We start from the raw sequence: 26483 nt of genomic DNA, 5'->3' as shown, positions 1-26483 counted from the left end.
TCTAACTAGAGGAGTCCATCTCAAGAATGAAGAGGAAGTCTTTTTACTTTGCTCTTTTCATTCTGTGTTTTAGAACACAATAAACAATAATGAAGTTCAATTCTGAGATTAAAAAAAAAGTAGTAGTCAATTTATGAAAGCAAAGAATAATTGGATGTTTATATGGAAACTGTAATCATTTTTTAAACTCGAGAAAAATGGGGCACAAGTACACTGAGCCAAACTGTGTTGCATAGAGGGGAAAGTTCCTTTTGGCGGGAAGAGTTTGTAAAAAGTACGGGAAAATCACTTTTCTTTCATAAGCTCTGTTCCTGTGGGACCCTCACTTTCTAATCAAGGTGTGAGGGAAGGGACAGAGCATTTGACAGAAGAAACTCTATGAAAATCATATTAGGGACTTTGAGAAGCCACTGAATGCATTTCTCATACCTATGACTAGGATTTTACAATCAGTTGAGCTATCTAATTTTTTTTAAATGTCCAAAACAAAGAAACCATTATACTTTTCCTACATAGTAGATAAAATGGACTAAAATTTATCACTGGAACCATAATAAAATCTGAGAGTGGCTAAGTATGGAAATGAACCAACTGTACTTGTTAAGATAAACTCAGGCCTTGGATTTCTGGTAAAAACAGAGGAATTGTAGAAAGGATTTGTAGTAAATGTGAAATGGCAGCATAAACATTCCCAAACATACATACCATGTCTTCAATGTTTTATGTACTTTTGAAAAATCAGGCACTTGAAAATAACTATGAAGTTATATTCCGAGAACCTGACACTCGCTGGAAATTCAACGTTCAAGAGTTAGCAAGGTACTTCTTTGTTTTTCTAGTTCCTCATTATGTATCCTGCTATTTTCAGGTATTTCAGACCGAACAAAAGAATCTTTTCAGGCTGGAAATGGACATGGTAGTTTTCAGGCCAGAAATGGTAATTCTTGGAAATTGATAACTTTGGCATTATTAATGTGAAGACTTTAGTTTTGGGTCAGTTTTCTAATATAATGCTAAATGCTAAACCATGGCTTAGACTTAGTCCTTTTAAAGGACACATTTAACTTTCTGCTGAAATGCTTCTTCATTAATGAGCGTTTGAAAGCACTTTTCTCTGCATGGGATTGCACATGTCAGTGGTGTTTCTGCGTTTAGGCTAAATAAAGATCTTTAGTTGTTCAACAGTCTGTGGTTCATTTACGGTTTAGATGCTGCTTCTAATTTATAAAGCAATACGTGTCCAAGTAATACTAACTTGACTGAGTGCATGAGTTCTGATGTTCACTATCTGTGTTACGAGATAATGCCAGTGATTTAAAGTGATCAGTGAGATCAGAATTTACTTTTTAGGAATAAGGCTAGTTCATTCTATGGTTACAAGCAGTTAGTGTTTCCAGAGTGGGCCGGTGGCCCACCCCCATCAGGACTGCTTGAGGGGGTTGTTGAAATCCTAGTTCACTGCCTGGCCTTCTTCAGAGAATCTCTGGTGATTGCATTTCGAGCTATATCCCCAGTGGATTCTCATGCCCACTTGAATGTAAGATTATTTTAATTAGCATCTAGTAGTGTCTAGGACTGACTGACACAAATTGATTATAGAGATATGCATGATTAACCGAAAAATATATAATAAAAAGGGCTCCCAGTGTTCTTTTATGTCTTGAGGCACCAAATTGAGATTTCGAGAAATAAGCCTTGGTGAAGCTCTTACTCTTGGCTAGCCTCAGGGCGGAATGCAAAACAGCAGTGGAGCCTGAAAGATCACTCCTTAAGGAGACTTTAGGCTTCTGTGAGAGTTAAATCCAGAGAGGAGGGAGTGCATCTCTATGTAAAATACAAGTAACTCCTTTGGATAATACGCTGCCTTAAGTAAATGTTTGCATTTGTTCTCACGTAGAAGAAACATTCATGGAGTCCCCAGAGAAAAAATACACCGAATGAAGGAGCGGTATGAACACGATGTTACCTTTCACAGCGTGCTTCATGCAGAAAAGCCCGGCAGAATGAACAGAAACCAGGACAGGAATAACGCCTCACCTTCCAACGGCGCACGATACTGGAATCCGTACGCTGAGTTTCCCAACCGGAGGGCTCATGGGGGCTTCACAAATGAGGGCTCCTTTAACAGAAGAGGTGGCTGTCACCATGGATATTAGAGGCCTATCTTACATGCAATCGAAATTTTCCTAAATCAGTTTTTACTGCAAATTTTGGTATTTATTCTTTGTTCGGTTTTCCTCAGAGCTCTAATTCCAGTGTAAATAGTCGGACCTGAAAGTTTTTGAGCAGAAGTCATTATACTCATCTTCAACAAGCATTTGTTACAGTGATCCTATATGCATGGTCTGATGCTGGGAATTCTGCTGACTTGATTAAACAAAGTCCCTTTCCCTAGGGAGACCAGAAATTGGAAACAGAAACCTGAGAACGGGCCCATGCACATACGCAGTCACCTAAGTTCGATATATAGAAGCTTTAGTACCACTTTCTCTGAAGTAATCTACTTTTCCAGGAAATTCATCTTCATCAGGAAAGTTGGAAAGGTGGGGGAGAAGTGGGAGGCAGGAAAAATATTAGTGCCATTGCTACTTTGATAATCTATGTATCCCAAAATGTGAGATGTGTGGCTGTCATGATGATACTGATTTTCCCTTAAAATGCACATGCCAGAGAGCATACATCTAAGGGAATACTGTCCTTCAAAGTAGATACTTGGGGAAATTATTCCTTTATTCTAGTGATGTGTCATTGTTAAAAATATTGGATCCTTCTTTTAAAATTTTTTTTTTTTAGAGACAGAGAGTGAGAGAGCAGGGGAGGGGCAGAGGAAGAGGGAGAGAGTGTCTTAACATGCTCCTTGCTCAGCATGGAGCCCACCGTTGGGCTCAAGCTCATGACCCTGAGATATGACCTGAGCTGAAATCAAGAGTTGGGTGCGCTACCGACTGAACCACCCAGGAGCCCCTGTCAGATCCTTAACAGCTGTACAAGGTGAGGAAAATCAGTGTCATTATTTAAAGTCACATCTTGGTTTTAACTACCACTTTACTGAATAAGAGTAAACCTGATTAACTTTTGGCTGTTGTGCTAACCATGTAAATAAAAGAAGCCTGACTTTATAAAACATTAATTTTTAAGAGGAAAAGTTAAGAGTTTTTAAAATTATGCCTATTAATAAACGTGTGTGATCAGATGGCTGCCCAAATGTTTGGGAGTGCAAATAATTAAACATCCCAAGACAGAAATCATACAAGGGTATGTCAAAGCCATGTGCATTGGAAAATGACCAGTCTTGGTGTTTTATGTAGCATTAAGACAATAAAGTTCTGCCACAACTCTGGAATGTCCCTCTTATACCAATTCTGAATTTATGATTCCAAGTTAAATCTCAACAGGTTAGAATCAGATTAATTTGGTATGAGACCATGATAAGTAAGACCATATAGGATGTATGCTTTATTTCTTGTTGGCCAACAGCTTCTTTCTAATGTTCTGTGAAATATTATTTTAAGTGTCCTATATAATGGTGCTTTTATGGTTATTAAAAATTATATATGGTATTGCTTTCTATGGATTTGTCATTGAATCTACACTTTTTCTGGTTCAACGATATAAAAAATTAATTACCTAAATACCCTAGAATTCTACCATATTAAGAACCAGTTTTCTATATCCTAAACTTGTTTGCCCATCTCCTTTAATAAATAGGAGACATAAAGGTAAAGAGCAACCTTGTATTTCATATGCTCAAATTATTTGATCTGTGCACATTAGAAAGGCTATTACTTTAACATTCAACACCTGACATGACTGAAGTCTTACTGCTATGCAACCATTATGAAGTGGCCCCAGGTTTAGATCCAGAGCTTTTAAAGCGCTCGGAAGAGTAGTTTCCCTATTTGTCTTTTTTCCCCCCCGTATGACTCCTGAAATACTTGCTTTGGAAACATTAAAAGGATTAAATGCTGCCAGCTTTATCCTAGCTAGAAGGGATCTATTTGTTCTCTCAAGTTTCCTAATTCATATATAATTTTTTGAACACTCAACTTTAGCCTGTAGTGTTTTGTATTATGAATATTTACATCGTTCATATAGCTGGCAGAGGGCTTTATGTACAAGATAGGCTCTCACTAAGTGATTGTTGAATAACACAAGTTGCATTTACATTTTATCCCTTATCAGTGTATACTCTTGACTTTGTAATCATTGTCTCTTCTTAGGGAATAATATCCACATATACTTAAGCCTCATAGTTTGCTCATGCAGCTTTATTACTTACAATGTATAAAAATATTACTATATTACTTACAACATATAAAAATGGAGTGCATGCATGAGATCTCTCTATGATCGAAATGGTAATGAAGAATGGAGGAAGTTCTAGTAATTCAGGTTTTCTAGGAATGAAAAAAAAGATAAAATTCTTATAATTCAGGTAAAATTCTTATAGTTCTTTTTGTTCACTTGAGATTCAAGTTTTAGTCCCTGTTCTACAGTGGATCACTTGGAAAATGATTGGGATGTGAGGACCAACTTGTTTTTTTTTTTAAAGATTTTTTAAAATTTTATTCATTTGACAGAGATCACAAGTAAGAGAGGCAGACAGAGCGAGAGAGAGGAGGAAGCAGACTTCCCACTTAGCAGAGAGCCCCATGTGGGGCTCGATCCCAGGACCCCAGGATCATGACTTGAGCCAAAGGCAGAGGCTTTAACCCACTGAGTCACCCAGGTGGAATTGGTCTAAATTGTTTTATGTTTTTTGTTTCATGAACAAAACTTAAATCACATACTAATAAGACTGGCAGAACACCTCAGTTAAAAATGGACTGTTTATTATGTTAATTTTTAGAGGGGAGAAAAATCATGGATCACAGTTATAAAAGAAAAAACCTGCTTAAAAGATTTATTCTTGGGTTTAAAATGTGTTTATAATTAGATTCAAAAACATGGTATTTTATATAAATTTAAGACATATTAAAAGACCTGATTAAAGAGCTTCTCCATGCTACTAGCTCCTATTAGAAATGCATTCTCTTTTCTCTATTAAGCATAGGAAGGTAACAGATGAGAATGTCCTCTTATATTGATCCATTACTGTCTGCCTTGGTGGTTACAGAAAACCAGGTATGAAGGAAGTACTTGCTGAGTCCTATGATAGGGCTAAAAATAAAGCAGGTAGAAGTGTTGCCAATTTGAAAGATTTTCTAAGTTGCAGGTGATCATTTTGTTAAAAAAAAAATGAACACTATGAAATCTGATTTAATGCATTTGAATTTTTAATTAAAATAATTCAGTGATCCCACTGGACTCATAAAAAGGAATGATGTTGAAGATTCTGTTTTTCTTGCAGTTATGTTGACTTAAAGTTGAAGAATTGGTCTAAAGAAAACACCACTGTTGTTTCTTACTCCTGACTTTTGGTCAGGATAGAACCATAAGAGAACCATTTGTTAAGGAAAAGTGGTTTGCAGTGTGTTACCTCTGAAAAACAAAAAAAAACAAAACAAAACTACCTAAAATAGGAACGAAACTAAAAGGAATTACAGGAGTCAGAATAACTACTTAGAAACCTTAGTTTCATTTAATTAGGGACACAATTTAAAGAAAAAGTTATGTTTACTTTGTAAAATATACCTGATCAAATCCAGTGATCAAATCCTGTCATATTTTTTTCTTGATTAGTTAATAAATAAATACACAGTCAACTTTCAGACATATAACTGAAATTAGAGCATATCATTACAGAGACAGGCCAGGGGCATTCCTGAGATAGACAAAGCACAGGTGTCCTTTTTCTTCTTAATATGCAAATCCTGAGAGGTTGAAGCCATATTTTCTACAAGTTGGAAAAGCTGAATCAGTAACTGATTTATTGTCATTTTTGTTTTTGTCGCCTTTGCAGTCTCACAGATGCCCTTTTCATAGAACTTGCATCTTGCACATTGGTCTCCCGCTCTTCGGTGTGGGCTTGGGGGCTCCAGCATCCTGTTGCCCCAGATGCCAGAGAATGCCTTTTTGGCCTGAAATAATCTTTTAAGTTCTCAGGAGCAGTCTTAGTGGAGTCACTGAGAGACATAAGTTGATTTTCTCCTGCCGAACCCGACAAAAGGGCTTGAGTGTTGATCAGTGCGAGTTCTTCATCTGCTATTGAATCACTTTCTAAAAGGGAAAGGTCATTAAATTTGAGTGGAGTCATCTGAGGAGAATTAAACTCTTTCTTCCTTATAGGTGTTTCATATTTGGTGCCACAAGCCCGTGGTGGCTGAAATGCCTTCTGTGCAGCTGGAGAAACAAATGTACAGATGGGACTGACAGGTGGAGGTAAAGGCAGTCTACTCAAAAAATCTAAGGCTTTTCTCTTCTTGCAATTTTTTGGGTCATCCATCTCTTTCTCCCCTTTATGATAAGACTTTGAAGTCATTTGGGCTGATCCAGTTGTGGGAACAGACTTCTCTTTCGGCTTAGAAAGTGATAAAGGACTCTGGTAATTCATCTCACCACTGGGAGAAGACATCTAATAAAAAGACAAAAAGCAGCCTAGATAATTATGCACTAATATATAAAACATCATCAAATTAGCTTCTCATTAGAATTTTTTAAAAGATTCATTTATTTATTTGAGAGGGGGGGGAGGGCCAGACAGAAAGGGAGAGAGAGTCTCAAGCAGACTCCCCACTAAGTGTGAAGCCTGATGCAGTGCTCAATCCCAACTCTGAGATCCTGACCCGAGCTGAAACCAGTCAGACACTTAACTGACTGAACCAATCATACACCCCTCACTAGAGATATTTAAGCACACAAATACCACAAACTTTGTCACTCCCCTCATGACTCACAGGTCAGATGATCCCAAGAGACATGTATATGGTTGTGCTCATTCCAGAAGGAAACAGTTTTGCATAAAAGGATATAAAAATGACACGAAAAGAAAGAAGAACGAAGACTAATCGTACTAAAAGACAAAAAAGGGGGTAGGGGAACATATGCACTAATCTTTTCTTTTTTTTAACAGTTTATTTACTTATTTATTTAAAGATTTTATTTATTTATTTGACAGAATCATAGCGAGAGAGGGAACATAGGCAGGGAGAGTGGGAGAGGGAGAAGCAGGTTCCCCGCTGAGCAGGGAGCCCCGCTATGAGGCTTGATCCCAGGACTCCTGAGCTGAAGGCAGTTGCTTAATGATTAAACCACCCAGATGCCCCTCTTTATTAACAACTGATTAGCATTTTATTTTATTTTATTTTATTTTATTTTATTTTTTTGTATTTTTATTTATTTATTTATTTATTTATTTTTTTTTTAAATTTTTTTTTAATTTTTTTTTTTTTATAAACATATATTTTTATCCCCTGGGGTACAGGTCTGTGAATCACCAGGCTTACACACTTCACAGCACTCACCAAATCACATACCCTCCCCAATGTCCATAATCCCACCCCCTTCTCCCAAACCCCCTCCCCCCGGCGACCTCAGTTTGTTTTGTGAGATCAAGAGTCACTTATGGTTTGTCTCCCTCCCAATCCCATCTTGTTTCATTTATTCTTCTTCTACCCACTTAAGCCTCCATGTTGCATCACCACTTCCTCATATCAGGGAGATCATATGATAGTTGTCTTTCTCTGCTTGACTTATTTCGCTAAGCATGATACGCTCTAGTTCCATTATTTTATTTTATTTTTTAAAGATTATTTATTTATTTATTTGTCAGAGAGAGAGAGAGAGAGCGAGCACAGGCAGACAGAGTGGAAGGCAGAGTCAGAGTGAGAAGCAGGCTCCCTGCGGAGCAAGGAGCCCGATGTGGGACTCGACTCCAGGACGCTGGGATCATGACCTGAGCCGAAGGCAGCTGCTTAACCAACTGAGCCACCCAGGTGTCCCTGATTAGCAATTTAAATAAAGATAAGCATTCTTAAACCATTTTAAGAGCAGAGACTGACTGGGTTCCCGTAGGTATACTTTTCTAGTTTTGTGACTTTAGGCAATTTGTTCAACCTCTCTAGGCCATAGTTTCCTCATTTGTAAAATGGAGATAATTTCCATCCCATGGATTGCTGAGAAGATTAAGTGAGTTAATATATATACACTTAGCAACTGTTAGCTACTTACTCATCAACCAGTATTCAGACCTTATGGCTTGATATGCATGTACTGTGATTTAAAGAGTTAAATCAAACTGAGTTTAGAAACAACCCTAACTGTATAGAACAGTGCTTCGAGCAAAAGGACACAAGCAAAGTATTTTCCATCCCATGTACTTGGAAAGCAAAACATGAAAGCACCTGTTTGTAAAATTTGGCCCCAAAGAATGTTACATTCTGGCTTTGATAAGACAGAATTTCTAGATAACCTAGATTTACAGGAGTCAGGTAACAATCGACTATACTTTCTAGGTAAGTTTAATTACATTTTACCATGTTTACTAGGTATACACCAAAACATATTATTGCCTTCATTTATAATACTTACAAAATTCCTTAAATCTGCATTAACTTACCAGAAATTTATTTCCCATGCCAAGGACTGTTTGAGCAGTGTATGGCTCTGAAGCATAGTCTTTAGTCGGGGTGGACAACATGGGACCGTTTGTATCAAGTATATGCATAAGTTTGTTTTCTGCATCATTGCAAAACATACCAATATTCTAAGAAAATAAATGGGAAAAGAACTGTTTTGTAAAATGAAAATGTACATATTCATGTTTTCAGAAAATGTTACTTTTAAAACCAGAAATAAAAGGTTCAGATGAGAAGAAAAAGGATGACACATCACAAATTTGACCGCAATTGTCAAACAATCTACCACTGTAAAAATGCAAAGCCAACATGGTTGGTGGAGAGAGAGAGGGAGTCTGTATGTCAGGGAAGGAAAGAGATAGGAGAGGTCTTTCCAGTCATCCAGTTTAATAAGCAAGGTTTCACATGATACTGGATTTGGAGCTAGAAGATGGTCTCAAGGTCCAGTTCTATTTCTTACCTGATAGCTGTAAATCATCTAACATCTAAAGAGTAGGCCTTAGGTTAGTAGTAAAATGAGAGAATCACCTCATGTCTGTTTTAATAATTAACTGAAACAAAATGTAGGTTAAACCACATAAAACTGTTGTTTTTACAATTGGTCAAATACCAGCAATTTTATAGGATTTAACCTAGTTCATGAAATTATTTTATAAAACTTGAAAATGCTACATCAATGAGAGTCAATTGTCTCTGAACTGCCCTTGAACAGTCTCAGAAAATCTGGATGTACTCTGTATGGGAGCCAAATAATGACAACCTCCCACTCCACTTTCCAATTTAGAAGCCAGATAAATCAGGGTGTTATTCTTCACTATGTGTATTGAGTCTTTAGGTAAAATATCACACCAACTTCCTTCACATAGCTAGCTACTCTAATGTTTTTTATAACATAATTTTATTTACATATATTTTGAATAACACATTTCAAATATTAAAGAGGCTTATCTTGAAGATTCTTTACTAGTTAGCAATTTATAAAATCCAAAATTTTTTGGAAGGCAGCACTGCAAAGTAGTTAATAGTTTGGGCTACACATTCAGATGGCTTAAGTATGAATCCTGCTTCTAATAACTTGGCTGTGTGACTAAACCTGTTTTTCATTCAATAAAATAGAAAAAGCTCCATACCTCATAGGGTTGGTGACAGAAGTAAATGTGACAGGCTTGGAACAAGGCCTGACACACAATAAGCACTCTAAACTTTAGCTAATATTATTATTACTTGCTGTCTATATAAACTTAAGCACAAAGTGCATACATTATCCAGGGAAAATAATTTCAGTGTTCTCCTATTTGGGAGTATTTCAAATCAAAGACAGATACAAACTATAAAATACTAGATATGGAATTTAAAATGTAAATTTGGAATCTGCATGTTATTAACTAACTACTACCAACTGCTCTGAACCAGGTAGCTCTGAATGTCCTCCTTACAATTTCCCCTCACTCGGTCCCCTCCAAATCATCTTCTCCCAGCTGTTGTCTTCCTATCTCCTCAGGTTCGTGAGCAATTTACACAGGATGAAACCTCATTACATCATATCTCAACTATCCAATTTTCATAGAAGCCACCATTTCCTTAATATTTGACCATCAAAACAGGAAAATACTAAAATGCGTGGTAATGCACAAAGTAATTTTACCTCAATGGTATTTTTCATTTTGTGGAATATCTCTTGAAAATGGCCCTCCTTTGGACTGGCAGAAAACCTGGAAAAATCTCCAGCAAATAAAGTAGGAATTCTTGATTTGGCTTCTGGTCGCCACTGGAGGTTGCTTGCAGCAATTAAGGTGTGGGGTTTAATAATGTCCTCATTAAGATCGATCCAAAACTTTATTGCCAATAAATTATGGCATTCATCTGACAAATAGACCAAAGGAGCAAGACCTAAAGAAACAAAACAAAACACCCACTTCATTATATATGTTAGATAAATTTAAAAAATGCAAGGAACTTCTAATATGCCCATTTGTTTTGGTATGCTAATGGTAAAAAGAAATCAAAATAACTAAATTTAGAGAAAGCTTAGGATTTCCAAAACAACCTGTTGGTTATTATGCTAAATTTTAATGCCAATATGACAACATATTCTATTAATGAGGCCACGGGGAAGCAGGTATGCACTGCTGGTGGGAACACAAATTTGTGCAATCTTCTGGAGAAAAAAAATTGGTAGAACCCAGCAAAGTGATGCACTCTTACCACCCAGCAACCCCACTTCTAGTACTCTATTCTGAAGATGTATTTCCAATAATAGTGAGATATGTACGAACAAGAATCATGAAAATATGCTGTATGAGCTTATTCACTGAAGCACCATTTGTAGGTAATTATAAACGATTTAAAGTAGCCTATATTACTGGAGAGTAGTATGGCATATTCAGGCAATGCTGTACTATGCAGCTGTACAAAAGAATGAGGAAATGCTCTGAAAACACAACGGTCTAAAATCTTTGGGATGAAGCAAAGCTGTTCTAAAGAGGGAAGTTTATAGCAATACAGGCCTACTTCTAGAAACAGGAAAAATTCCTAATAACCTAAAGGAAATAGAAAAAGAACAAAACTCGAAGCCAGTAGTACAAAAGAAATTATATAGATTAAGGAAAAATAAATGAGAAAAAAAAAATCAATGAAACCAGGGCGCCTGGGTGGCTCAGTGGGTTAAGCCGCTGCCTTCGGCTCAGGTCATGATCTCAGAGTCCTGGGATCGAGTCCCGCATCGGGCTCCCTGCTCAGCAGAGAGCCTGCTTCCCTCTCTCTCTCTCTGCCTGCTTCTCCATCTACTTGTGATTTCTCTCTGTCAAATAAATAAATAAAATCTTTAAAAAAAAAAAAAAAAAAAAAAAATCAATGAAACCAGAAGCTAGTTCTTTGAAAAGATAAAATTGATAAACCAGGATGAAGCCAGACTCATCCAAAAAAAAAAAAAAAAGATGCAAACAAAATCACAAATGAAGGAGAATAATAACTGACACCAAAAAAAATACAAAGGATTATTAAGAGAACAATGAAGAATTATATGCCAACATATTAGACAACCTAGAAGAAATGCATATACATTCTCAGAAACATGTAACTTTCCTTTTTTTTTTTTTTAAAGTTTTTATTTATTTGAGAGAAAGAGAGAGAGAGGGAGAGAGCACAAGCAGCAGGGAAAGGGAGAAGCAGGCTCCCCACTGAGCAGGGAGCCCAATGTGGGACTTAATTCCAGGACCCCAGGATCATAACCTGAGATGAAGGCAGACACTTAACTGACTGAGCCACCAAGATGCCCCTGAAACTGAATCAGGAAGAGACAGAAAATTTGAACAGACTAATTAACAGCAATGAAACTGAAAAAGTAATAAAAAAATTCCCAATAATCAAAAGTCTATGATCAAATGGCTTCACAGGTGAGTTCTACCAAACATTTAAATAGGAAAAACTACCTCTTTTTCTTAAACTATTCCAAAAAAACAGGAGAGAGGAGGACTTTAAAATTTATTCCCTGATGAACATGGATGTAAAAATACTCAGCAAAATATTAGGAAACTGAATCCAACAATACATTTTAAAAAATTCACTACAACGAACTGGGATTTATTTCTGGGAATAAAGGGTGCTTCAGTATTCACAGATCAATCATCATGATATATCACATCAGTAAGAGAAAGGCTAACAACCATATGACACCTCAACAGATGCAGAAAAAGGATCTGAAAAAGTACAATATACATTCATGATAAAAATCTTCAACAAAGTAGGGTTAGAGGGAAAATACTCCAACATAATAAAGGCCATATATGAAAAACAAATAGCTAGCATTATATTCACTAGTGAGAGAGAGGTTTTCTCCTAAGGTCAGGAATAAGACAAGGATGCCCACATTCTCTACTTTTATTCAACACAGTACTAGAAGTCCTAGCTGCAGCAATCAGACCAAAAAAAAAAAAAAAAAAAAAAAAAAGAGAGAGAGAGAGATAAAGAAAAGACATCATCTAAACTGGTCAGGAAGAAGTAAAACTGACTATTTGCAGATGACCTGATCCTATGTAAAAAACTAAGAGGCCCAACAAGCAGCAGATCTGGGGAGACTCCTCCTTCCTCTTCCAGTAGGAGAGCAGCACAGAAGCCCACCACAGTAATCTGCTGGGTTTGGAGCTCCAAACAGGGCCGTGCACCAGAGATAGAAATGCTCAGTCATAGGCTGGGTGAACACAGAGTGTGGCCAGAGACCAGGGAAACAGGAGAGACTGACTGCTTTTCTCTGAGGACACACTGAGGAGGTGCCTGCCCCAGCTCTCAGCTCCTCTAAGGACAGAGACTGGGAGGCTGCCATTTTCTTTCCAGTCCTCTAAATCTGTAAGGAACTCTTTTAGGGAACAAAAGCTACAGAAAACAAACCCAAACAGATTACTTAGCTTGGCCCCTGGCAAGGGTGGTGCAATTTTGCCTAGGGCAAGGACATTTGAGAATGACTGTAAGAGGCCCTTCCCTTAGAATATCAGCAAGAACATACAGCCAAGACCAAGTTTATTGATCAAGGAGAACCACAAAGTTCCAGCGCTAGGGGAATACAGCACATAGAATTCATGGCTTTCCCCCCATGATTCTTTAGTCATTCAAAGTAAATTTTTTAATTCTTTTCTTTCTCTATTTCTTTTTTTATTTTTCTTTCCTTTTTCAACCAACTTATAATTCTTTTCAAAAATCTTTAATTTTGATTTTTATAGTCATATTCTATCGCTTCATTTTATTTAACCTTATTTTATGTATGTATGTATGTGTGTGTGTACACACACACACACACACACACACATTTTTCTTTCTTTAAAATTTTGGGATGCAGATTCTTCTAACAGACCAAAATATACCTTAAATCTAGTGTTAGGCTTTGTTCTATTCTATTCACCTGCCTGATCATACTCTCTTTTTTAAAAAAAATTTTATTTTTTTAACCAACTTCTTATCAATTTCTTTTTTAAAATCTTTTTGAATTTTCATTTTTACAGGCATATTCCCTCCCTTCATTGTATTTACTCTTATTTGTGTGTGTGTGTGTATTTATGTTTTTCTTTCTGTTATATTTTGGGTGGCAGTTTCTTCTAACAGACCAAAATACACCCCAAATCCAGTGTGGGCTCTGTTCTATTCATCAGCATGATTATATTCTTTTTTCCCCCCCTTTCTCCCCTCCCTGCCCCAATTCAAGTCCCTTCTGATTTATTTACTATATATTTTTCAGAGGTCGCTGTTACCCTTTTAACATTTTGTTCTCTCATTCATCTATTCTTCTCCTGAAAAAATGACAAAACAGAAAAAAACTCACCTCAAAAAAAAAAAAAGAAAAAAGGCAATACCAACTGCCGGGGAGCTAATCAACATGGACATTAGTAAGATGTTGGAACTAGAATTCCGACTGACAATTATAAAGACACTAGCTGGGCTTGAAAAAACGCAAAAAAGATACTAGAGAATCCCTTTCTGGAGAGAGAGAATATAACCAAGTCAGAATCAAAAAGGCTATCAATGAGGTATAATAAAAAAATGGAGACTCTAACTGCTAGGACAAATGAGGCAGAAGAGAGAGTTAGTGATACAGAAGACCAAATGATGGAGAATAAAGAAGTTGAGAAAAAGAGAGATGAACAACTATTGGATCATGAGGGGAGAATTTGAGAGATAAGTGATACCATAAAAAAAAAAAAAAAAAGAATAATTGGGATCCTAGAAGAAGAGAGAGGCAGAAGGTATATTAGAGCAAATTATAGTGGCTAACTTCCCTAATTTGGGGAAGGAAACAGGCGTCAAAATCCAAGAGGCCCAGAGAATCCCCTCAAAATCAATATCTAACGGTTAAACTTATAAATCTCAGAGAAAGAGAAAATCCTGAAAGCAGCTCAGGACAAGAGGTCTGTAACCTACAAAGGTAGAAATATTAGATTGGTAGCTGGCCTATCCACAGAGACCTGGCAGGCTGGAAAGGACTGGCATGTTATATTCAGGGTAAGAAATGAGAAAAATATGCAGCCAAGAATACTATATCCAGCTAGGCTGTCATTGAAAATTGAAGGAGAGATAAAAAGCTTCCAGGTGATGGGTATTAGGGAGGGCACGTATTGCATGGAGCACTAGGTGTGGTGGAAAAAACAATGAATACTATTACACTGAAAAGAAATTAAAAAAAAAAAAAGCTTCCAGGACAAACAGACTAAAAGAATCTGCAATCACAAAACCAGCCTACAACAAATATTGAAAGGGATCCTCTAAGCAAAGAGAGAGCCAGCCTTAAAGTAACATGGACCAGGAAGGAACAGAGACAATATACAGTAACAGTCACCTTACAGGCAATACAATGGCACTAAATTAATATCTTTCAATAATTACTCCAAATGAAGATGGACTAAATGTCCCAATCAAAAGACACAGGGTATTAACCTGGATAAAAAAATAAGACCCATCGATATGCTGTTTGCAAGACTCCTTTGAGACCCAAAGAAACCTCCAGATTTAAAGTGGAAAACAATTTACCAAGCTAATGCACATCAAAAGAAAGCTGGGGTGGAGATCCTTATATCAGACAAATTAGATTTTAAGCCAAAGACTATGAGAGATGACAAAGGACACTATTATCATACTTAAAGGGTCTATCCAACAAGATCTAACAATTGTAAATATTTATGCCCTTAACATGGGAGCAGCCAATTATATAAGCCAATTAATAACAAAATCAAAGAAACACATCAATAACAATGCAGTAATAGTAGGGTACTCTAATATCCCCCTCACTGCAATGCATAGGTCATCTAAGCAAAAGGTCCACAAGCAAATAAGGGATTTGAATGACACACTGGACCAGATACATTCAGAACATTCCATCCCAAAGCAACCGAATACACATTCTTCTCTAGTGCACATGCATCGTTCTCCAGAAGAGATCATATCCTGGGTCAAAATCAGGTCTTATCTGGTACCAGAAGATTGGTCATTCTCTGCATATTTTCAGACCACAATGCTTTGAAACTAGAACTCAATCACAAGGGAAAAGTTGGAAAGAACTCAAATACATGGGGGCTAAAGAGTATCCTCTTAAAGAATGAATGGGTCAGGGGCACCTGGGTGGCTCAGTGGGTTAAAGCCTCTGCCTTCAGCTCAGGTCATGATCCCAGGGTCCCAGGATTGAGCTCCGCATTGGCCTCTCTGCTCAGCAGGGAGCCTGCTTCCTCCTCTTTCTCTCTCTGCCTGCCTCTCTGCCTACTTGTGATCTCTGTCTGTCAAATAAATAAATAAAATCTTAAAAAAAAAAAAAAAGAATGGGTCAGCCAGAAAATTAAAGAATTTTTAAAATTCCATAGAAAATCAAAATAAAAACACACCTGGCTCAAAATCTTTGGGATGCAGCAAAGATGGTCCTAAAAGAGAAATATATCAATACATGCCTTTCTTAAGAAACAAAAAAAGTTTCAAATACAGAACCTAATCCTATACCTAAAGGAGCTGGAGAAAGGGCAGCGAATAAAGCCTAAACCCAGCAGGTGAAGAGAAACAGTAAAGATAAGAGCACAAATGAATGAAACAGAAATCAAAAGAACAGTGGAACCGATCAATGAAACTAGGAGCTGGTTCTCTGAAAGAATAAGATTGATAAGCTCCTGATCAGACTTATTAAAAAGAAAAGAGAAAGGGCCCAAATTAATAAAATCATGAATGAAAGAGAAGAGATCACAACCACCACCAAAGAAATACAAATAATTATAAGAACATATTATAAGCAACTATATGCCAACAAATTTTAGACAATCTGGAAAAAATGGATGCATTCCTAGAGATATATAAACTACCAAAAGTGAACCAGGAAGAAATAGAAAACCTGAACAAACCCATAACCAGCAAGGACAGTGAAGCAGTAATCAAAAATCTCCCAACAAACAAGAGCCCAGGGCCAGATGGCTTCCCAGTGGAATTCTACCAAACATTTAAAGAAAAATACCTATTCTTCTGAAACTCTTCCAAAAAATAGAAACAGAAGGAAAACTTCCAAAATCATTTTATGAAGCCAGCATTACCTTGATCACCAAACCAAAGACCCCACCAAGAAGGAGAATTACAGACCAATATCCCTGATGAACACAGATGCAAAAATTCTCACTGAAATACTAGCCAATAGGTTCCAACAATACATGAAAAGGATTATTCACCACGACCAAGTGGGGTTTATTCCTGGGCTGCAAGGTTGGTTCAACATCTGCAAATCAATCAGTGTGATACAATACATTAATAAAAGAAAGAACAAGAACCATATGATACTCTCAATAGATGTAGAAAAAGCATTCAACAAAGTACAGCATCCTTTCTTGATTCAAACTCTTCAGTGTAGGGATAGAGGGTAAATACCTCAATATCATCAAAGTCATCTATGAAAAACCCACAGTGAGTATCATTCTCAATGGGGAAAAACTGAGAGCTTTTCCCCTAAGTTCAGAAAGATGGCGGGGATGTTCACTATCACCACTACTATTCAGCATAGTACTGGAAGTCCTAGCCTCAGCAATCAGACAACAAAAAGAAATAAAAGGCATCCAGATTGGCAAAGAAGTCAAACTCACTCTTTGCAGATGACGTGACACTTTATGTGGAAAACCCAAAGACTCCACTCCAAAACTTCTAGAACTCATACAAGAATTCAGTAAAGTGTCAGGATATAAAATCAATCCACAGAAATCAGTTGCATTTCTATATACCAACAAGACAGAAGAAAGAGAAATTGAGTGGATCCCATTTACAATTGTACTCCAAACCATCAGATACCTAGGAATAAACCTAACCAAAGAGGCAAAGAATTTGTACTCAGAAAACTAAAAATTATTCATGAATGAAATTGAGGAAGACACAAAGAAATGGAAAAACGTTCCATGCTCATGGATTGGAAGTATAAATACTGTGAAAATGTCTATGCTACTAAAGCAATCTACACATTTAATGCAATCCCAATCAAAATACTACCAATTTGTTTTCAAAGAAATGGGACAAATAATCCTAAAATTTATGTGGAACCAGGAAAGACCCCAAATAGCCAGAGGAATGTTGAAAAAGAAAAGCAAAGTTGGCAGTATTACAATTCCAGACTTCAAGCTCTATTACAAAGCTGTAATCATCAAAACAGTATGGTATTGGCACAAAAAACAGACCCATAGATCAGTGGAACAGTATAGAGAGCCCAGAGATGGACCCTCAACTCCGTGGTCAACTAATCTTCAACAATGCAGAAAGGAATATCCAATGGAAAAAAGACAGTCTCTTCAACAAATGGTGTTGGGAAAATTGGACAGCCACATGCAGAAGAATGAAATTGGATCATTTTCTTACACCACACACAAAAATAGACTCAAAATGGATGAAAGACCTCAGTGTGAAACAGGAATCCATCAAAATCCCTGAGGAGAATACAGGCAGCAACCTCTTCAACATCAGCCGCAGCAAATTCTTCCTAGAAACATCACCAAAGGCAAGGGCACCAAGGGTAAAAATGAACTATTGGGACTTCATCAGAATAAAAAACTTTTGCACAGCAAAGGAAATAATCAACAAAACCAAAAGAAAACCGACAGAATGGGAGAAGATATTTGCAAATGACACAATAGATAAAGGGCTAGTCAAGGAGAAATCTTTGTTTCGATTAAGTGCCTAAAACTTAACTGACCAAACTGAGCTCCTGACCGTCAACACATACCTGTTTTTCTTGCCCTCTTCCCCTCTCAGTAAATGGCAATTCTTTTCCCAGGCACTCAAACCAAACACCTTGGCATTGAGTTCTTGAGTCCTCTCTTTACACTACCTATACTGTACACCTCCATCAAAGTACAATCAGAATCTTGCTTACATGTGGAATCTAAACAAGAACAACAGCAATGAAAATAAACAAAAAAACCAAACTCAGAAAAAGGGATCAGATTTCCTGGTTGAGAAACAAATCTGCCCTCTATGTAGGAGGCAGAAAAGATTTCTGTCCTTCCAAGATTTTCTGCTATACAAGCATTCTTAAAGTGAGAGTCTGAAACAATGGCTGCTATAAAATGTGCATAAACATCACAGAGAATAGCCTACCAATACAAGGAACCTAATAGGACAATGGGAAAACAGCTAGCAAGGTGGTAGATTTTAACCCAACCGTATCAATCAGATTAAACAAACTAGTTAAAAGACAGGCAGGCCCTCAGACTGATAAGAAAACAAGATCCAACCATGCTGTCAGAGGCCCAATTTAAATACAAAGACACTGGTGGGTTAAAAATAAGAGTGGGGAAAAGAAGTACCATATAAATAAGAAATAACAATAAACAAGTAGGAGGAGCCACACTAAACAAAGTAGGTTTTAGAACAAAAGGCTTTAGTCCCTATGATGAGAGATACTGCAGAGAAGCTGTAGGTAGAGGCTTGAAAGCTCAAGAAACTGCAGAGGGAGATTATAATTATTTGTCTAGTTATCATTCAAATGGTACAAAACATTTCCAGCAATTTCTTTAAAATTAAGTAGCACTGAATTGGGATAGAAGTTCTTTCCCTGTTGTAATGCAGAACTGCTTTTCATTAAGAATTAAGGTTATAACAGGCCTACTTTCAAATCATTAGTCACCAAATTTGCTGATTTGTAACTCCAATTAATCATAAGGAAGACAAATTTAAAAAACTATTATTTTTCAAAAGCATCCATAAGAAGCTATTATTAAAAACACATTCTCTATTACCTATTTTTTTCACAACAGAAATTACAAATCCTACTAGGTCCACCTCAGAACAAGGTGGTTGGAAATCTGGACTCAATAGTTTGTTGAAGTTAAGGGGCTCCCTTGGCTGATAAATTTGGCATAGGATTTCATCTGAAGCCTACAAGGAAAAAAAAAAAATCAATGTGTATATATATATTCTATAAGTTAATATGCCATATAAGCTAATATTATATAAACTAATATAATCTATATTAATATAAACTAATATTATAAGCTAATAATTCATCAAAATTAAAAAACTATAATGAAAAGTTTGTACCTGTAGCTGTTGATACTGGGTTTTCTTTGTAGCTGTTAGTTGTATGTTAACTTTTTCAGATTTACTTTTAGATTGTGATGTTGCAAGATGATAGATTCTATATCTCTTTCCTTCTGTTAACAGGGAATATAAATCTGATGATGGACGCCAGATACTCAATGTAACTAGATAAAGAGGAAAAAGACATAATGGAAGAACGGATAAGCATTACAATTCTTGTAAAACAAATACCATAACAACAAAGATCCAAGGATTATACCATTGTTTTGTGGGTAGTGGTAGCCCATTTTTGCTCTTCTGATACACATTAACTTTATACTTTATGTACCATTTGAACTCATTTTATTAACTAGTACTCTAACTTAAAAAATTTATATACTGACCTGAATCTTTTTCTTTCTTCCCATAGCTTATGATACGCAACTTCCATACAGTTGTAACATTCCTTGATAAAATTTGCTCTCCTTGCTCAGCAGATTCCATAGCCTTCCTGAATTCCAACTGGATCTGTGCTTGCTTCTTATCATTCAACATCTGTCTGTGATTATTCAAGGCTCTTAACTGCTCTTCACTAAAGTAACCCTAGGATCATTTAATATATTAAGGCAAGTGATATTAGAATAAAAAGCAAACAAAAAACCTCACCCACTGTAAATGAAACTGTCTAAATGGGTATGAAATACAATATAATTCTAATTCACTTTAACAATGTGACAATGTAAAAATTGAGACTAGTATACTCAGCTCATCACATAACAAATATTTTCAGGTGCCTTAAATTTGTCACTTATTTTGTGACAAATTTCCCGAGGGCCAAGACAACCCCCTACTTAAAAGTATACTCTAATAATCATAACCACCATCAACATTATAAATAGCTGACATTTAAGTGCTCCCTGTATCTGAGGAATGGATCTGTGCGTGGTAAATATAATAATTTATTTAGGCCTTACAGTAATCAATGAGGTGGGCCCTAGTACTGTTTGCATGTTATAGAAGATGAAGCTGAGGTACAGAAAGAATAAATAACTTGCAGGGGTGTACGGGTAGAGGTAGTTCAAGAGCTCTCATTCTCAACCCACGGTAGTATAATTTTATTAACTCTCTGGAACAGTGGATACTGTTGAAAACAGACACGCCCAATAAGCACTTATTTGTGCCTCCACACTTCTCTCCTGGTCATTTTAGCAAAGTGCTGTCTGTATCTCTTGGGACTCTACACCCAGTAAAACAAAAATGAATGAGTAAACAAAAAATAAAATAAAATCAAAGAGGAAATGGAATCCTGACACACAACACACTAGACTGCAGTTGCCTCACACATCTTAATAGCCTAATTCATATTGGGAAGGGACACTATGGGATCTTGGTACCCTGAACAGGTTTTTATTTTTTTTTTTATGGATTTTATTTATTTGACAGACAGAGATCCCAAGTAGGCAGAGAGGCGGCGAGGGGGTAGGGAGAAGGCTCCCTGCTGAGCAGAGAGATGTTCGGCTCCATCCCAGGACTCTGCAATAATGACCTGAGCCAAAGGCAGAAGCTTTAACCCACTGAGCCACCCAGGCACCCCATGAACAGGTCTTCCTAAATATGCAGACAATGTTTAATTGAAACATAAAGTCCCCCAACATTCAACATGGTCACTGAAAACAAACCCTTTGTCAGGGCAGGGTCTTTAAGAAATGGATGGCTACTTTTCCCTCCAAGAATCTCAAAGAAAATCGTATCTAAGTGAAATCTCCAGAATCATGTACTCTCAGGACCTAGTGAAAAGCCCCTCACAGGCTTTCCCTTGACAGAGGTGGTGGGGAGGCCCAAGAGAGAAATCACCTGTCCAGCTGCAGATTAGCAGGACGGGGTCTACAACTTAGTCTTCTTCTTCTTCTTCTTTTTTTTTTTTTTAAAGATTTTATTTATTTGACAGAGAGAGAGATCACAAGTGGACAGAGAGGCAGGCAGAGAGAGAGAGAGAGGGAAGCAGGCTCCCTGCTGAGCAGAGAGCCCGATGTGGGATTTGATCCCAGAACCCTGAGATCATGACCCGAGTTGAAGGCAGCAGCTTAACCCACTGAGCCACCCAGGCGCCCCTACAACTTAGTCTTCTAACTCTTATTCTGCCCCCTTATTTCCTCCTTCAAATAAATTCCATAAAAATAAAATAATATACAGTATTTAATTTGATCCTTAAACAACTGATTTTATGCCCATTTTAAGGTTATTTTGTGCCCTGTTGGCTAATAAATGGCACAGCTATAATTCTAACACAGGTTAATGCTTCGGACACTTTTCCAGCAACACACTCTTAAGGTAGAAGATTAGGAGATAAACTTCATATAGTATCTGAGAAAGAAGTGAGCATATGGAAACTGAGACAATGCTTTGAAGATTCTTATTTTACCTTAAATGTAAACAAGTTTTGCCTGTATTTTAAACCACATTTATTTAACATATAAAATTACTTAATCCTTCTACCTTCCATTTTTATAGAATCGCAAATGTACTGCACTGGTCTGGCACATCACAAGGACCCCAGAAATGTACACACCCTCTTTGAGAAACACACTATTTCAACACAGCACTTGCCCTGATGGCCAGAAGACCAACCAGAGCTTCCCACTGTAAAAGAGGAAGATTAAGCCCCCCAGGATGCCCTCTTACTCTCCCACCTCCAGATAAGCTGGGTCTGGTGCATTCGCCACTGCTTCATAAAGCTCTGCACCATCTTGCAGAGCACAGACTTGCTGTCTTGTTAATGCACATGATGGTCTACATTGTTTCGTTATATTTTCTAGGAAAAAAAAGCATCATTAATAAGCCATAACACAAATTTAAGAACCTTGAAAGCTAGAGAAACAAGCAAAAAGTAGCCAAAGAAGGGAGGCTAAAAAGCAAAACACAATTTATCTGCTAAAAGTTTTCTAGGAAAATTTCAAACTAGTGCACTCACTCCTGGTTTAAAAAATTGTCACACAGAGAGCTTAGCGTAATTTGTAAATTAAGTAAATGATTTCATGATTTACTTCATCATGAAAACAGCATAAGCTGGTGAATCGAACATTGAGAGTCTAATTTTCCTACAGATTTATATAGAACAGGAAGTTGAAAATCATGAAGAAATGCAGAACACAAAAATTTCAGCAAAAAACAAACATCAATTTCATGTCCTTTATGCTAAAAATACTATAATTTTTTTATTATTAAAATTGCTGCCACCAGGAAAACAAGATCTGGCTCTAGGTGTGATAATACATAAACCAACAACTACAACAATGAAAATACAAAAGTTATATAAAAAGTAGGTAAGGGTACTGAAGAAAATGATATATGGCTTGGGAAAATTTTTTTTGAGAGTTTATCCTTCCTTTTTATTGAATATATTTGACATATAACATTGTATAAATTTAAGGTGGCCAATGTGTTACTTTGATTCATTTATATACTTAATATGATTGCCATTGTATTAATATTCATCATATCACATTAGTACAATATCGTCTATATTCTTTATACTGTGCACTGGCTCACTATAGCTTATTTGTTCATTGTTGTTTTACCTTTAAACACCATCAATTTTATCCTACCACCTCTCATCTGTTGAAAACCACCATTTTACTTTATTTATGAGTTTACTTTAGTTACATTCTGTCCTAGGTGACATCATACTGTACTTGTCTAGGGGAAAATAATTTGGCAGCTTTTTTCCCTTGCTACTATTCTTTCTCTAATACCAAAAACGATGCTATAAATACTTTAATATTGAAGCTTAAGAGGAAGTTTACATAAGACTTCTGAGATGTGTTGTGGTTATGTAATGTTTTATTGTCTAAGATAATTACAAGTATCTAAAAGGTCAATGTGTTGAATAAAAAGGTGATAATTTGGGGGTCACTTCTATGCTTATTTGTATGTCTTTGTAATAATATTTTTTAAAAATTTAAAAAATTCAGATACAGGATTAAGAAAGAAGTCTATTATTCAAATTAAAAAAATTCACTCAATTTACAGAGGTTAAATCAGAAGCCTCTAAAAAGCCTTATAAAAAACCTTATTCTCATATGAAAAAGAACTTGTAATATACAATTCATTTTACCATCATGCTTTTCAAATTCCCCTTGAATTTTATTGAATAAAACTTCTAGTTTCTTTTGTTGGGCTTCTGCATATTTCGTTGCCTCCTTTTCTTCCTCTCGTTCATTCCTAAATATGCATAATCCAGATGGGGTCCTCTCCATCCACTGTAATGACATGTCAAACAAAGATACATGTTGGGGAGGGATCATTCAAATTAACTGTCCCAAAAGAAAGAAATAAAAACTTTCAAGAATGTTATCATACCTGTATTGGATATGCTCTTTGAACAACTACATCAATACAACCAACATTTCCTCCATCACTGAAAAGTGATGACAAGGAGAGAGGGAAAGGTCTAGGATCAGGAGAGAATCCAAGTTTGGCATACCAGCGAGCGCGACGAGTACTGTTAGCAGCAATCTGGACAAATTAATGAACAAATCGATTTATAAGTTTATATATTCAATACTATTTCAGATGGCATAACATTTCCATTCATTTCTTCCATTCATTCAAATATACTCATTTTCAAAAGCCTCATGAAAATAAGAATGTAGAAAACCTGTACAAAAGTGAAAACACTTTCAAAATACAGTCTCTCAAAAAATTGTTTATGCTGTTGTAGAGTCTTAATGTAAATATTATTTTTAGAAAATTAATAAGAGACTTCAATTTAAACATGATGGATTAAAATATACTTATTTATTTAGGTTCCCTCAAAAGACCTAAAGGACAAAGAACTGGGAGAGGAGGACAGTGAATAAGACATTAGCAAAATCTTGGAAGCTAAAAATTTATTGGACAACTGGTAAATAATGAAGCAGCCTCAGAATGATTACAGTTAAAAAATAACACGGGGCGCCTGGGTGGCTCAGTGGGTTAAAGCCTCTGCCTTTGGCTCGGGTCATGATCTCAGGGTCCTGGGATCGAGCCCCACATCGGGCTCTCTGCTCGGCAGGGAGCCTGCTTCCCCTCTCTGTCTCGGCCTGCCTCTCTGCCTACTTGTGACCTCTATCTGTCAAATAAATAAATAAAAAATCTTAAAACAACAACAACAAACATTTCTAAAGCACTTATTATGGTGCCTGGATTGTGTTAAGTGCTTTACATCTACTAACATTTAATCTTTACAACAATCCGAAGACGACTTATTCCCATTTTACAAATGACGAAACTCAAGTATAACCTGCCCAACATTACTCAGCTGGCAAAGTTGTATGGCATCACTAGGAATCAAAATTTAAGGAAATCACTCAGAATTTGGAGGCAACAGGTACCTCTGAAGGAAGGGGTACGAGTTGTAGCTGAAAATGGAAGGAAAGATCATTAAGACCTCAGATTTCATTTCCTATCCCAAGGAGGCCTTCCCTTACACCAAGAAGAACCCAAGACAATTTACTTTCTGGAAAGGCTGAACCAGACATATCCTGGACTCTGGAACACAAGGCAGAGGCATCTGGCGGTGGGGAGGGTGGGGGTGTAGGGGATGAGAAGCTATACTGAAAAAAAATGCAATAAAAATCCTTATGAGTCACCTTATTACTTTTTTTACTCTGCTCAGCTCTCAGTCACTGATATTTGAGGGTCTCCTAACAAAAGCAAGTCCCCGTCTTATCACTCTACAAGTTGACAAACGCCCACCTCACAGAGAGCTTCTGATCAGGTTATTAGTGCCCCAGTCTGGAAGAGGAAAGAACAGCTAACAATCAGCTAACAATCAGTTGAAGGAGATTATTATAGAGGGGAAAAATTCAGCAAGCAGAAAAAAACAAAATAAAGCAAAATATTAATCTTTAGAAAGATGATAAGATGTCGCATCTATGAAACAAGAAAAGGATGTAATAAAAAAAAAGAAACATTTAGGGAGTAATAAGGGCCTCAGAGAATGGAAAATTATGTCAATAGGCATATATTCACTTTAGGAACTACAAAATTAGAACTAAAAAGTAGGGGGAGCAAAGACAACAAAATGGAAAATAGGAGAAAAGATGAGAAAATTAGAAGACCACTCAGAGTGGTCTGCCAAAATATCAGAGTTCAAGGAAATTGAAAAGGGAAAAATGGAGGGGGACGAAATTATCAAAGAACTACTTCAAGAAAATTTTCTAGAGAACTCAGTGAAGGACATATGTTTATAGACTGTTTGCCATGGTGTACCCAGGGCGACCATTTTACAAGATAGGCCAACTCCAAAGTAACTTGCTATGAAATTTCTGAACACTGCAGATAAATGATCTTCAAAACTTTCCAGAAACAGTTCATATAGTGAAGGACTGGGAATAAGAATAGCACTGAATGTAGCAGAAGATATACCAGGAGTAAAAAGGTAGTACAGAAAATATCTTCAAAATTCTGAAGATTATTTCCTTCTCAACTTCTATATTCAACCACCTAACCAAAAGCTCAAGAAAAAGCTACAAACTCCTTCTCTTAAGAAGCATCTGGGGGGGTTGCTTGTATGCCCTTAGAGCGAGGAAATAAATCCATAGAGATATAAATACAGAAAACAGAGTTTCCAACACAGAAGGAGGAGAAAATAATTTCTAGAAATGTAACTGTGCTGCATACATGGAAGGTAACCACTTCAGAATGGAGCAGGAGTATGGAAAGGTCCAAGAGACTGCTAAGAAAAAGAAACAGAATCAATAAAGGCATTATAACATGTTGGGATGATCTTTATATATCTCTTGTGTGGGAAGGAGTTGGTGATAAGGGTACAGAAAATTAAAAAAACAAACAAACAAACAAAAAGCAAGACAGGTGTTCACTCCAGGGAAAGCAGTTAAGTTATAAAGAAAATGTAATTGGTATATTATATGCTGTGTTGTGAAAAATATTTCTCAATCATTATAATGTAAACAGTGA

General features: G+C 36.6%; 2 protein-coding genes across 10 annotated transcripts in view; one reads left to right on the top strand and one right to left on the bottom strand.

Annotated features, from left to right (window-relative positions):
* N4BP2L1 (NEDD4 binding protein 2 like 1) overlaps positions 1-23710 on the top strand; it is a 57086-nt gene extending 33376 nt beyond the window's left edge. The window contains exons 4-8 of one of the 7 annotated variants that reach the window (XR_006603544.1): positions 743-819; positions 1898-2991; positions 6229-6321; positions 19668-19812; positions 22035-23710. Coding sequence is in view for 3 of the 7 variants with exons in the window: in XM_045069549.1 (XP_044925484.1) it covers positions 743-819; positions 1898-2156 (336 nt within the window). In the remaining 4 variants the exon portion in view is untranslated. Of the gene's footprint in view, positions 1-742; positions 820-868; positions 938-1897; positions 3561-6228; positions 6322-19667 lie in introns of those variants that run through there. The other 6 variants (XR_006603543.1, XR_006603542.1, XR_006603545.1 and 3 more) reach the window with 6 other exon arrangements.
* BRCA2 (BRCA2 DNA repair associated) overlaps positions 5259-26483 on the bottom strand; it is a 59147-nt gene continuing 37922 nt past the window's right edge. Inside the window, exons 19-28 of one of the 3 annotated variants that reach the window (XM_013044903.2) lie at positions 23883-24038; positions 23638-23782; positions 22214-22335; positions 19928-20126; positions 19545-19708; positions 19244-19382; positions 15875-15910; positions 10162-10406; positions 8498-8644; positions 5259-6514 (exon numbers count right to left, since the gene is read on the bottom strand). In XM_013044903.2, the coding sequence (XP_012900357.1) occupies positions 5876-6514; positions 8498-8644; positions 10162-10406; positions 15875-15910; positions 19244-19382; positions 19545-19708; positions 19928-20126; positions 22214-22335; positions 23638-23782; positions 23883-24038 (1992 nt within the window). In that variant the 3' untranslated portion in view covers positions 5259-5875. Of the gene's footprint in view, positions 6515-8497; positions 8645-10161; positions 10407-15874; positions 15911-19243; positions 19383-19544; positions 19709-19927; positions 20127-22213; positions 22336-23637; positions 23783-23882; positions 24039-26483 lie in introns of those variants that run through there. The other 2 variants (XM_013044904.2, XM_004770810.3) reach the window with 2 other exon arrangements.

Source organism: Mustela putorius, unplaced genomic scaffold (assembly GCF_011764305.1).
Source record: "Mustela putorius furo isolate JIRA1106 unplaced genomic scaffold, ASM1176430v1.1 tig00003942_pilon_pilon_pilon, whole genome shotgun sequence".
Taxonomy (NCBI): domain Eukaryota; kingdom Metazoa; phylum Chordata; class Mammalia; order Carnivora; family Mustelidae; genus Mustela; species Mustela putorius.
This window is presented reverse-complemented; position numbering and strand designations above follow the sequence as displayed.